The sequence below is a fragment of the Salvia splendens genome, chromosome 3 (assembly GCF_004379255.2).
Source record: "Salvia splendens isolate huo1 chromosome 3, SspV2, whole genome shotgun sequence".
Classification (NCBI taxonomy): Eukaryota; Viridiplantae; Streptophyta; class Magnoliopsida; order Lamiales; family Lamiaceae; genus Salvia; species Salvia splendens.
The window spans coordinates 333,169-346,140 of NC_056034.1; the positions used below are offsets into that span (position 1 = coordinate 333,169).

The 12,972-nt window shown below is 36.7% G+C and overlaps 2 protein-coding genes across 10 annotated transcripts; both read left to right on the plus strand.

The window, feature by feature from the left end:
- Positions 1 to 4,178: 4,178 nt before the first annotated feature.
- Positions 4,179 to 5,850, plus strand: LOC121797163 (mitogen-activated protein kinase kinase 5-like). The gene has a single exon (XM_042195901.1). It carries the CDS (start codon positions 4,582 to 4,584, stop codon positions 5,611 to 5,613), a length of 1,032 nt encoding a protein of 343 aa, XP_042051835.1. The 5' UTR covers positions 4,179 to 4,581; the 3' UTR covers positions 5,614 to 5,850.
- A 2,489-nt stretch (positions 5,851 to 8,339) lies between these two features.
- On the plus strand, positions 8,340 to 12,972 carry LOC121794124 (vacuolar cation/proton exchanger 3-like). 9 transcript variants are annotated; one of them, XR_006049240.1, is made up of 13 exons: positions 8,342 to 8,609; positions 9,114 to 9,411; positions 9,515 to 9,582; positions 9,669 to 9,697; positions 10,279 to 10,475; positions 10,570 to 10,782; positions 10,926 to 11,054; positions 11,129 to 11,245; positions 11,327 to 11,380; positions 11,468 to 11,584; positions 11,685 to 11,778; positions 12,593 to 12,737; positions 12,849 to 12,972. XR_006049240.1 is itself a non-coding variant. In XM_042192148.1 (12 exons), exons 2-12 carry the CDS (start codon positions 9,139 to 9,141, stop codon positions 12,601 to 12,603), a joined length of 1,302 nt encoding a protein of 433 aa, XP_042048082.1. In that variant the 5' UTR covers positions 8,341 to 8,720; positions 9,114 to 9,138; the 3' UTR covers positions 12,604 to 12,972. The 9 variants fall into 9 exon arrangements, 7 of the variants coding, with proteins under 7 accessions (XP_042048082.1, XP_042048084.1, XP_042048081.1 ...); XM_042192148.1 differs by having other exon boundaries at positions 8,341 to 8,720; positions 12,593 to 12,972; XM_042192150.1 differs by having other exon boundaries at positions 8,341 to 8,677; positions 9,099 to 9,411; positions 12,593 to 12,972.

Genomic DNA, 12,972 nt, shown 5'->3' on the forward strand with positions numbered 1-12,972 from the left:
TATACCTCTAATCTTTTGCTACTGTGTGAAAGCTGACTATTAATACTCCACTTTCTATTAGTTTAAGTGCAAAGCATCTTATTCTAGAAGATCTTTTCTGGATTTTGTTGTCATGACTGGTGAAAACCATTCTTTTCGTATTTCTTTCTTAGGTATCATCTATATCCATTACTTTAATATTTAGGCTGCTAATCACCTAACTTGTATACTTTCATGGTTCGACCCTTGTGCCGAGTTGCAAATACAACTTTTTTACAAAATGGACTGGCTCATCTTTTCGTGACTGGGACTTTCCTTGCAACTCGGGCTTAAGGTCAAACCATGAAGTAATTATGCTAAATCATACTTATTGTGTTTGATTTCTGCAAATTGTATTTTATATTTTGAGATACCTCGATATAGAGGGACTAGGTAGAACTTAGATCGTCACTCCCTGCTCCAGTAAGTCACCGAAAGGGGTTGACTTGAGCAAATTTAGAAGACACATTGCCTAAAGTCAACTTGAGCATTTTGGAATTGAGTTAGGTTTTTTTCATTTTTGCCAAACTTCAGCATTTAAGAAGATTGGAATGAATGATCTGATTCCTACCTGCTTATATGGGTTGGGACAAATGTACGATAATTACATGAAACTGAAACCCTTTATTGCATGACCTTGTTTGGAGGTCTTCATCTTCTACTGAGAAGTCAACTGGTGTTATTTCTTTGCCCTTTAGTTTGGTTAATTAGTTCTTTAATGAAAAGTAATTAACTTACTATAATTATAGAAACTACTGTTTACGGATTTGACTTATTTGATTTGTCAACATCACTTCGAAAAACACACAAACTTTTAAAAGAGACACTTTCAGGTTTCAACACCAAGGTTATTTTAATTGTGTAATTTTTTATTTTTTCCACTTTTTGTTGGGATGGGATGAGATGTGCTTTTTAGTTTATTAACGTTTTGAAATTATTTTTAGTGAACTTAAAATGTCCAATTTACTTCTAATAATAAAAAATAAAACAAACAAATTTTAAATTATTTCTGTACTGTACATACCATGAATTTTTAATCACTAATTTTTGCAATAGCGAAAAGTGCATTTTCCAGAATTTGTATATTTTTCTCACAATTGACTTTACTAATTTAATTTAATGGGACAAGTCCTTTTCATTATTTCACATTGAAAAGAAACAAATAAATTGAGGAGATAACCGTTGAAATTGTGGTGTCAATTTTTTCATGTCAAAATTAAGTGATTGGGACTAATCATCAAGAATAACACAGCTAGTATCTGGCTGCTAATAGCTACCTAGCCTCAATAATGTACATTAATATGATACTATAAATCAATTGAGTTGGATATATTATGAGTATATGTGGAATTTATCATTTTTAAAAGAATATGACTCTATTATACTATTACTCCTAAGAGCATCTCCAATGCCCGGATGTCCCACTCGGACATCCACTAGGACTTCCCAAAAACACCTCATGTCACGTCATTAGGACTTCCCATTCCACTGCCACGTCACTAGGACTTCCCCTGCATAATCCGCTCTTCTCATCGCCCTTCCCACTAGGACTTCCCGCAATAAAAAAAATTACAAATTCACAAATAAAGCAATTTACGTTTACGGAAATAAAATTTCAAGACGAATACGAACGGGAAAAATTAACAACTTCATTAAAAAAACATGCATGCTTCGAAAAAAAATTACAGAGTAATAAAACAAAAAAAATACATAGAGTTTAAAAAAAAATTTAATACCGAACGTCCGACCCGGACGTCTGACCCACGGCACAATAGCGGACGTCCACCCGCCCGTCGCCCGCACGTCCGAGGACATCCGACGTCCTTACGGGACGTCCGTATCCGACTTGTCGCGCCATAATGACGGACGTCCCGGTCGCCTGTTGCGGATGCCCGACCGGATGTCCGCCATTGGAGATGCTCAGACAAAATGCTTGTAGAGTTGTAGAGTAAAAAACCCGAAGTACGGGGCCCATAAAAAGGCGGTTTTGCAAATAAATACGCTCACGCCCCTCATTTATCGCTGTCACGCACTATTCACACTGACACAGTCTCCACACCTTCTCCTATTGGCCCGTGCTCGCACACGCTCTCCTCTTGCGACTGATCCTTTCCCATCCTTTTGTTTTGATTTTCGTTAGTTTAATTAATTTGAAGGGAATAGACATGCAGAAAGTAATCGTTTACGTTATATGATCCCCTCCTTCCATATTTATTTTCTTTTTTTCGTTTTAAAAAATAATATCAGTATTAAAGTGATGAAAGACTAAAGAAAAGAAAAGAAAGAGAAAATGATTTCGAAAAAAAAATCATTCTTTATATTATTCTCACTTACTTTACTCTTTTTTTACTTTAATTATTTATGGAGTTGAAGAAAATAAAACGACTCTGTTTAGGCAGAACATAGAGAGTATCTGGCAAACTTTAGTTTATATTTGGACATGAAATTATTATTTCTTAATCAATTAGTATGAATGTATTCAATACCCATCACTACTCAAAATAAGAATACAACAGCAATCAAAGTGATAGGATGAATTTTTATAATATAGAAAAGGAAGGAACAGGGAACTTGGGAAAAGAAAAAAAGAGTGACCTACTTCAAGATGGCTAAAATGGGAAAGAATGTGTAAATAGGAAAAATGGTTGTCAAATTGCATTTTTAGACTGCCCAAAATGTCAAATTTCAGGCATCAATCAAATGAATAATATATTTACATTCACATTTGATATCTAGTAAAACCATATTAGGAATAATTGTTGATATCTTGCTCATATGCTTCGTCAAAAATATTGAATGAATTTGAAATTGATGCATTGGATCACAATAGTTATTAGCATTGAAATAATTCCAACAACAAGCACTAAACGTTGAAATGAAACAAGAGAGTATTACTCCCTCGTCCGCCATTAAGAAATGTTAATAAAAATGAGTGGAAAAAAAGTTGGTGGAATAGAGGTCCCACATTTATATATTAGTTTTAAATAAAATATGAGTGGAATGAGTTAGTGAAAGGTGGAACCCTATTACCATTTATGGTAAAAGTGAACCGAAACTCCTATTCGCGGACGAACTAAAATGGAAAAACGGAACTCCTATTCGCAGACGGAGTGAGTAGTTCCATTTATGTTCTAACTTGGAACTAACTTATGACCTCTAAACATAACTAGTAAAAATAGATCTTGTTGCCTTTAAACAAAGCAGGAATGACAAATGATGAAAAGATGTGAACTTAACTATAAAGGATTGAGTCGCACCACTAATTTTGCAGTTCTAAAGGTCGATTTAATGTAGTTTTTCACCATGTTGAATACAAAGAAAAAGATAATTGTTAGCATGAGAAGACAAACAACGAATGACAAATAAAGAAAAGAAGTGAATCCAACCCAGACGGATTGAGTCACACCATTAATCTTGTGGTTCTAAAGATCGAATTTAATGCAGTTTTTCGATGAATATGATATAATGAAAAAGATCATTGTCGGCAGGAGAATGACAAAAATGAAAAAAGTGAACCCAACCCTGGAGGATTGAGTTGCACCATTAGTTTTGTAGTTCTAAAGGTTGAGTTTAATGCAGTTTTTTCGCCGGATAGGATATAGTGAAAAAGATCATTGATGACATCAGAAGGAGAATGACAAATGTAGAAAAAGTGAACCCAACCCTCTAGGATTGAGTCAGACCATTAGTTTTACAATTATAAAGGCCGAATTTAATGCAGTTTTTCGTCGGATATGATATAATGAAAAAGATCATTTTTGGCATCAGAAGGAAAATGACAAATGTGGAAAAAAACGAACACAACCCTGAAGAATTGAGTTGAACCCTAAGCTCAATTATAGCAAGACTGAATTTAATACAATTTTTTTATCGTTGTATTCGATAACCCTGAAGAATTGAGTTTAACCCTAAGCTCAATTATGGTATGAATTTAATACAATTTTTCCATCATTGTATCCGATAACCTTGAAGAATTGAGTTGAACCCTAAGCTCAATTATAGCAAGATTGGAATTTAATACAATTTTTCTATCCTTGTATATGATAATAAGTTCGATCAAGCACGACCCTCTATTTAAATCCCATTGTATAACCATGTACTCCTATATATCCCTCTTCCACAATCCCACACCATCTCCATCAAACCCTCATCCTATAAAAAAAGCATCCATCTCAAAAACACCCTCACAAGTCAAATATAATTCTCATTTTCAAAACTTGCATAAAAAAAAAACCTCAAAAAATTTCTCTCACACTTCTCTATCATAAATCACATCTCCCCTCCAAACCATATTTTATTTTAACCCAATGCCACCCCCTCCCTCCCCTCTCACTATTTCTCCTCCCATTTCCCCTCTTCCATGAACCTTCTCCCTCGAAGCCTCTTTTTTTCCATGGAGATTTCATCATTCTATCTCATTCTCAACAATACCTCAACATTCCTCTCTGTCTCTTCATTAATTCCATGATTCCCCCTTCCTTCCCTCATTGATTCCCAAAATAAAAAAGAAAAAAGAAGAAAAGCAAAAACACTTTATTATTCATTTCCATATTCCCACCAATAATGAGGCCTCTCCAAACCCCTTCTTCCCCTGCCGACGCCGGGAAATCCAGCCGCCGCCGCCGCTCCGACCTCACTCTCCCCCTCCCCCACCGCGACCCCTCCCTCGCCGTCCCCCTCCCCCTCCCCCCTCCATCCGCCTCCTGCCAGCTCAACTACTCCGACCTCGACCGCCTCAGCCGCATCGGCAGCGGCGCCGGCGGGACCGTCTACAAAGTCCTCCACCGCCCCACCGGCGGCGTCTACGCCCTCAAAGTCATCTACGGCAACCACGAGGACGCCGTCCGCAACCAGATGCGCCGCGAAATCCTGATCCTCCGCGACGTGGACCATCCCAACGTCGTCAAATGCCACAACCTCTTCGACCACAGCGGCGAGATTCAAGTCCTCCTCGAATTCATGGACAAGGGCTCCCTCGAATCCACCCACATCCCCCACGAGCAGCCCCTCTCCGACCTCGCCCGCCAGGTCCTCGCCGGATTGGCCTACCTCCACCGCCGCAAAATCGTCCATCGCGATATCAAGCCCTCCAATCTCCTAATCAATTCGCGCCGCCTCGTCAAAATCGCCGATTTTGGGGTTTCTCGCATCCTCGCGCAGACGATGGATCCCTGCAATTCCTCCGTCGGCACGATCGCCTACATGAGCCCCGAGCGGATCAACACCGATTTGAACCACGGCCAGTACGACGGATACGCCGGCGACATCTGGAGCTTGGGCGTCAGCGTTCTCGAATTCTATTTGGGGAAATTCCCCTTCGCCGTTGGGAGGCAGGGGGATTGGGCGAGCCTCATGTGCGCGATCTGTCTGTCGCAGCCGCCTGAGGCGCCGCTCTCCGCCAGCCGCGAATTTAGGGATTTCATCTCCTGCTGCCTTCAGAGGGATCCGGCGAAGAGGCTCTCGGCGGCGCAGCTGCTCAAGCATCCGTTCATCGTGCAGCACTCCTCTCCCGGGGGCGGCGGCGCGGTTCATCACCAGGCAGCGGCGCACCAGCTCCTGCCGCCGCCGCCGCGCCAGCATTATTCCTCGGCTTGATTGAAGGTTTTTTTTTTGTTCTTGAAAAAAGAGTAAAAATTTTATGGTGTTGAGCTTCCTTTAGTCTAAAAATGGTAGTCTTGTGGAATTAAAATCATGTTTTTTAGAAGGGAGACTGATGATTCATGTACAACAAGGCAGAAGATTAATGAATTCAATCATCAAAAACCACTTCCACCATTTTTTGTGTATTTTATTTAGCTGAAATGAAGCTAATTTAGTTGTTTTGGGGGATTATTTGGATGCTATTATGATAATCATTTGAAAAGAAGTTAATTTCCAATATGTTTTTGGTCTGGATTACTTTAAGTGCTAGTATTATCATTTGGGAAAGGAAAATGAGCTATTTTTTGCCCTGAGTTATTGACACCTCTTTGTATAGGATAGATACTATGGAAAAGGGGTTTTTTCTTGTCTTGGTATCCTTATCTTTTTTAGTACTAAATCGAACATTATCCACAGATGATAATTCATACTATATCCCATATGCTTTGATGCCACATCTTATACACAGTAGTTGCTAATTTGCTGGTTTTAAGGTAAAGTTTATGATGGAATTTGGGGGCATTTTTTTTTCAGTTTTGAGCAAAGATATGTTACTTTCTTGCAAGGACAGTAGTGTATCAATAATGAAGCTAGAACCCAACTCCAAAAATACACATGTTTTGTTGCAGACATGTGATCATTTGGTTTTCTTTTTTCATCAGTTTTTTCATCAGTGGCTGTCTTTTGCTTTTCCCATGTCACCTTATCTAGGACTAGGACAAAGTATCATCCATTATAAATCGAAGATTTACTATTATTGATGTTGTTGTTTTAGGAGCTTTGTTGCTCCCTTTTTTGGCATAGTGTGATATGGAAATGTTACCAATATGTTAATCTGTTTTTATTTTCTGGGCTTGACTTTTCTTGGTGCCTCTCTCTCATGTTAGCAGTTGAAAGTTTGAGGGGTTGGCTGATTCAAAGAGAAGTGAGTCAACACACCAAAACATAAGTCTTGAAGTGTGTGTTTGTGCAAGAATTACTAGGACACTAGGTTGTCCAAACAAGACTGCAGAAGATGAATGAAATAATTTAGAAATCTGCTGTGTCTTGTTCAATTTTGACTTGGTGAATTTTATTTGCATTTTAGTCAGAGGTGGAAATGGTCTTATAAACTTATGCTTCTTGTTTCATTATCATAAGCAACAAAGAAACACGATAACTTGTGCAAAACCATTACTTGTGAGATGGGTTGGAATTTTTTAATCTAAATTCATATTTAGTTGTATATTTGTAATTCAATGGGAGGTAACTCAAAATCTAGATCAAAACTCATATTCATTCGATAACATGAGCCTTATAGTTTAAATTCTCTTGATCTCATTTAAATGATGAATATTTATGGCAAGGATCTCAATCTCTACAATCTACATATTTTAATCCAACATTTATATAATTCGGTATGAGTTTGGATTCGGATCCGGATTCGGATTCGTTTCAAACAAGATTCCTAACTACAAATACACAGATCTTAATCTGTCTCAAACAATATTATCCCCGAAAAGCCAAATATAATTTTTTGATGTTTCTTATTTCTATGTGCTTCATTGTTACCTTCTTTACATATTAGGATTTGCCAAAAGAAAATTATTGTTTTGTAGAGAGAGTAAAATTTAATGGCCCACTTAATAATTGGGCCTTAATAATTGTTTTGTGAAAGATCTATAAATACTACTTTAGGCCTTTGTGTTAAGATGAGAAACTATAAATATTATAGGCCAAATATTTCTTTCCCAAAATTGCTGCCTTTCCAAAATTAGTGACATTGTTTAAATTTCCTAGTGTTGTAAAGATGGAGTATAAGTTTATTTTGGTTTGTACGAGAGAGAAATGAATATTGATTACTATCTTTTAAAAAAAGAAAAAAAGTTTAATATGATTAGGTAGAGATGTTTTCTAAATTCTTGATGCCCAAAAAATTAATTAGAAATACCAGAAAATTATTCAGGTTTAATAGTAGATCGATCATCACATATCATTCCATCATTTAATGCTTAAATTTTAAACAAACGTGTGACATCTGATTTCGCTCTAAACTAATAGTTATAAGAATTTAATACCCAAGTAATCCAATTATTGTTGCTTTCTATTCCATGTTAATAAAAGCGTTTTATTTTCTGCACTCATTTTAGAAAATAATAATAAATATTTAAAAGTAAGAGATATATTTTCTATTATTATTATTATTATTTTTATTTTAACTATTTATTGTTATTTTTTTAAATGAGTGAAGAAAATGAAATGCAAAAGGGTATTTATTTGGTTTTAATCTAGTGGTTGCATCTCTGTCGTTGGCAGGTCAGATTTATAGTCCTCTTCAATGCCCCACCACCATCCAATATATAAATATAATTCATTTCATGTCTCTATTTATATTTCAAATTTAATTACTGCATGTAATTTACAAAAAAATTTACCTTTGCAAATAAATCAATTGACTGCATTTCCTTTTTCTGTTTTTCCAATTTAAATTTAGTCCTTGAACTTTATTTTGCAAAAAAAAAACCAAGACCACATCTTTTCATGAACTATAAAAAAGATAATGAAAGGGATATGTTTGGAAGCATGGTAAAAAATCAAAGTAAAGATTAAACCTTGAAACATTGAATTATTATTAATTATGAACCTTACACATGTTACACAAATAAATTACTGCACAAAGATATAAAGGATAGATCGAAAACCAAATCATATTGGGTGCTGTTTCTTGGAACCTTCACACCTTCAAGACTGGAAATATCTAATAAATATGCCAACTTTTCTACTAGAAATTTTCCCTTTTCTATTGCTCTTCTCGTAGAACATACGAGTATATAAGCTTCCATGTAAAATTATACTAGTAGTCCTTTCTTTCTTTCGTGGATAAACGAGGGATAGATATTTGCTTCAGCTAAGTTTCCGAGCTCAAATCCTTTGCATCAGTAGAAAAGGCAGAAACCTACTTAATAATAAAGGTTAAAGATTCGACCTTTATCACCTGTTTCTCATTTTATCCTTTTTTTTCCAAGTGGGCTGCTTCAAGGTATCCTGATCTGTGTGTATTTGTGCCTACGTTTTCTTTGGTGGTATTTATCTAATTCGTAGCTCTTTAATTTGAATTTTCTTGATCTGTTGACTAGGTCTGACTTGATGTAGAATCTGCAGTTTTTTGGAATTTTTGAATAGGATATGATGTTGATTTATGTTAATTTACTGTCTGGATTGAATTATTGTTTTTACTGAAATCTTGCTTATTGTAGTAATTCATACATTGAGCATTCTTGGGTTCTTCAAATTACATTTCCCCCTAATTTCTGATACATTTTCTCTGACAATGGTTTTGAATCTAGTATTAATAAGTGAGTTTGATGCTTTATTCAAATGTTTGTTTTTCCCCTAATTTCTGATTCATTTTTATGTGGAAATGGTTTAAATTAATTCATCATATGACCTTAGATCATTAGTTTGTTTTTTATCAGTTTCTGCAGTTAAGTGTTTCTGGAGATGGGATCCATTGAGGAAAAGATAGACCTTGATTCCGACGAGGAGATCCCTTTTAGTGTGTCGCAGCCGACTAATAAGATGCATTCGTTGAGTTTTGAACCTTCTCGTCATATCTTGGCACACCCTCAGTTTTCTGCTTCTTGGGTTATACGAAAGGTGAATCGAGTCAGCATCCTCAGAAGTATATACATTGTCTTGATCAAAGCGAGGATCAACATATTGCTGCCATTTGGGCCTCTAGCTATATGCTTACATTATTTTACAAAAATGCATGTAAGTAAACAGTCATCATGTCTATATGGAAAAGGGATACTGCTGAAAATCCCTTGATGAGTGTATTTTGTGGTTTTTGATGTATATCTGTTATGTATTGTAGGGATTGGTCTTCTTCTTCAGCTTAATTGGCATTATCCCTTTGGCAGAGCGCCTTGGTTATGCTACTGAGTGAGTATCTGCTCCCCAAAATTCGTCGCTAGGCATAGTTTTCGGTTTCTGAATGAAAAACTGATGTGCTCCACTTTTTGTGCTAGGCAACTTGCGTGTTATACAGGTCCAACTGGTACGATCCCTTTTCTGTTCGCCTTTAATTGTACCTTAAAACTGAAGCTTGCTGCAAATTCCATCTCGTAAAATTTTCAAAGGGTGCCTCAGTTGCTTACGTAAGGATCATATGAATGTATTTTTCATGTCTAAATAACTAGCTAGTAGATCCTTTTAGGAATGGTTCCCCATTCCCCATTCGTGGATGCCAGTTATCTTGGGAAATTGATGAACGGGCTTCGTGGGTACTCAGAGTGATATCTGATTTGAGGTGGTATAGTAGTGTTTGTGAATGCGTCCTCAATATTTGAGGAAAGTTTGAATGTAAGATAGTGCTCGATATTATAGTTTCCTTCAAAATGAACGAAGCCCAAAATCTTTTCTCACATATTGAGACGAGAAATTAAAGCAAAGTGGTAATATCCCATTGGCTTGGTGATAGAACTCAGTTAGCTATATGACATGGTGTGGATGATTTTACTTTCTTCTTTCATCAATTTTCGGACTTCTATATGCCTCTCAATCACCTTTATCAGTGTGCTGACATATGTAGACTATCCAATCCAAATTTTTAAATGCTTTGCATTGTTTAATCTACAGTTGGTGGCCTTCTAAATGCTACATTTGGCAATGCTACTGAGATGATAATTTCAATTTATGCATTACAAAACGGAATGATAAGGGTTGTTCAGCAATCTTTACTGGGTTCCATCTTGTCGAATATGCTCTTGGTGCTTGGTTGTGCCTTCTTCTGCGGTGGGCTCGTTCATCACCACAGAGTCCAGGTTTTCAATAAGGTGGTGATCAAATTGGATGGAGTTTTGTTTTGCTTTTCAGTTAAAAAGGGGCATTCTAGCCCGAATAAAAACTAACGCGTGTTGGGATTTTCAGGCCACTGCGCTTGTGAATTCAGGGTTACTGTTAATGGCGGTTATGTGCATATTATTCCCGGCTGTTCTACAATTCACTCATACAGAAGCGCACAAGGGAAAGTCGGAGATGGCTCTTTCACGAGTCACCAGCTGTGTTATGTTGATTGCTTATGCGAGCTACCTTTTCTTTCAGCTCAAGAGTCAGAATAATTTGTATAGTTCTCTTGATGAGGTTCGTATTTAGTAAGCTTCTAACTTGAGTAACGTGTGGGCGTTCATTTACACACATATTCTGCACGGAGCACATTCAACGAATCTACGTGTATCTGCATTTTATGCACTATTTGATTGCTATTTTGCTTGGTGTTTATGCAGGTTAGGGATAATGACGAAGCTGATGATGATGAAGTCCCCGAGATTAATCCGTGGGAAGCAATCGGGTGGCTTGCTATGTTGACTCTTTGGATATCCCTTCTATCTGGATATCTCGTTGACGCAATACAGGTATCAAGATACACAACAAACACTTTCTAATTTGAGAAAATAAAAATATGACGGCAGCTTTGACATTTCTTCAGGGAGCATCCGATTCAATGAACATGCCCGTCGCCTTTATTAGTGTTATTTTGCTGCCAATCGTTGGGAATGCTGCAGAACACGCTAGTGCTATCATGTTTGCAATGAAGGACAAGCTTGTGAGTGTTGGAATATCGTGGCACTCTTATTTTTTTTGTAACATTTTGTACCTTTCGTTCTTTTGACTGTTCTGTTTCCAGGACATAACTATCGGAGTAGCAATTGGGTCGTCTACTCAGATTTCAATGTTTGTAGTAAGCCTTTATACACTTATGATTCTACATTGAGGTGGTTAAATCTGTTAAACAAACTTATGATTCTTAAATTTATGGTATTTCCAGATTCCGTTTTGTGTAATTGTCGGTTGGATTATGGGACAGCCTATGGATTTGAACTTTCAACTCTTCGAGACTGCTACACTATTCATCACAGTATTAGTGGTGGCGTTTATGCTTCAGGTTTGTCTCCCTAAAACGCCCCAGCATGTAACATTCGATTGAATTCATTCGGAGAAAGATATATGTGAAATCTTTATTCTTGCTGCTTCTCTCGATGCAGGAAGGTCAATCAAACTATTTCAAAGGTTTGATGCTTATTTTGTGCTATATCATCGTCGCTGCCAGTTTCTTTGTGCACATTGATCCAACAAAGGGTTAGTAGTCCTGATTAACTTTTTATGAGTTTCGCCTTTGTTTTTTATTGTTCGTGTATTCTTAGATTTATAAGTCACTTTCATGAATAAATGTAGTCTGTGCAGCGGTTAGCATATCTCATGATACTTGATTATGATGTACTATTAGAGGGCGAGTGACATGATCGATTAGGATTGCGTATTTGAAGGATGAGACGGTCAAACGAGCTCAAAAATTAATCAATCCATTAAAATCTATAAGTAAACAATGAATTAGCTTGGATTATTTTTACCAGTCCTTTCTATCACTCAAACAAAAAGGTAGGTAGTTATGAACACAGATAGTAGCTCTTATAGATTTTGAGAAGGAAAATGCATATTTAGGTTCCTTTGATTTCAAACTTTTTAGAATTACACATAATTAGGTTCCTTTGATTTCAAACTTTTTTGGAGTTGAGTACACTTTTGTTGTTAATAACTGAGTTCATGCACTTTCATCTATGGTAAAATTAGGCCATTTTGTAAAATTTGAGTTCTTGTAATTTCAATTTTTATGGTTAAAGTTAGGCCCTTTATACTACTACAAAAGAGTACTATAGTTAAGTTATTTCAGACCGAATATTAAGTACTTGGATTGAAAATTACATGAATCAAAGGTGAACTGACATTGAAAAGAGTCTTGAAAGAATGATATGTAAATATGCTTTGTTCCTTGTCCATACGAACTATTTCTATTAGCATGAACGACATTGTAGAAACCACAAGTCATTTGAGCATAAACGTGGCGAGCTAAACTTCCCAAAACTCATTGTTTTTATTGTGTGCGATGATGCAGAGGGTGATTGAGTTGATGGAGTGGTGAAGCTCGTGATTCTTGAGAAGATTCCGAGTCCTTGTAAGAACACACACAGCAGCGGTAACCTTTTGTTCGTTGGTGAGACTTTTTAATTTTCGCTTGTGAAGGAGCAGTCGTGCAGCAGGTAAAACCTACAGAGCCACTGGCTCTGTACTCATTTTGTACTTTGATAGTTTTGTCACGTTTGCTCGTGCAAAAATCGTGGCCCTTCGACTAAATTTTTGGCCCTTTGTAGCTATACAGGTTGTAATCTTAGTGATTTAGATTGGATGCAAAGAATTGGAGCATGTTCTTGAATTGGATCGTTTCACAATATATTTTCACTTTGGTGAAAGTGAAAATCATCTTTTCATTTTTTA

Bases quoted from the DNA above. Each gene is read 5' to 3' on its own strand.
- LOC121797163 (XM_042195901.1), top strand. From the start codon at position 4,582: ATGAGGCCTCTCCAAACCCCTTCTTCCCCTGCCGACGCCGGGAAATCC.
- LOC121794124 (XM_042192148.1), top strand. From the start codon at position 9,139: ATGGGATCCATTGAGGAAAAGATAGACCTTGATTCCGACGAGGAGATC. The intron at 11,381-11,467 runs GTAAGCCTTTAT...TGGTATTTCCAG, and splicing joins CTCAGATTTCAATGTTTGTA to ATTCCGTTTTGTGTAATTGT. The intron at 11,585-11,684 runs GTTTGTCTCCCT...CTCTCGATGCAG, and splicing joins TGGTGGCGTTTATGCTTCAG to GAAGGTCAATCAAACTATTT.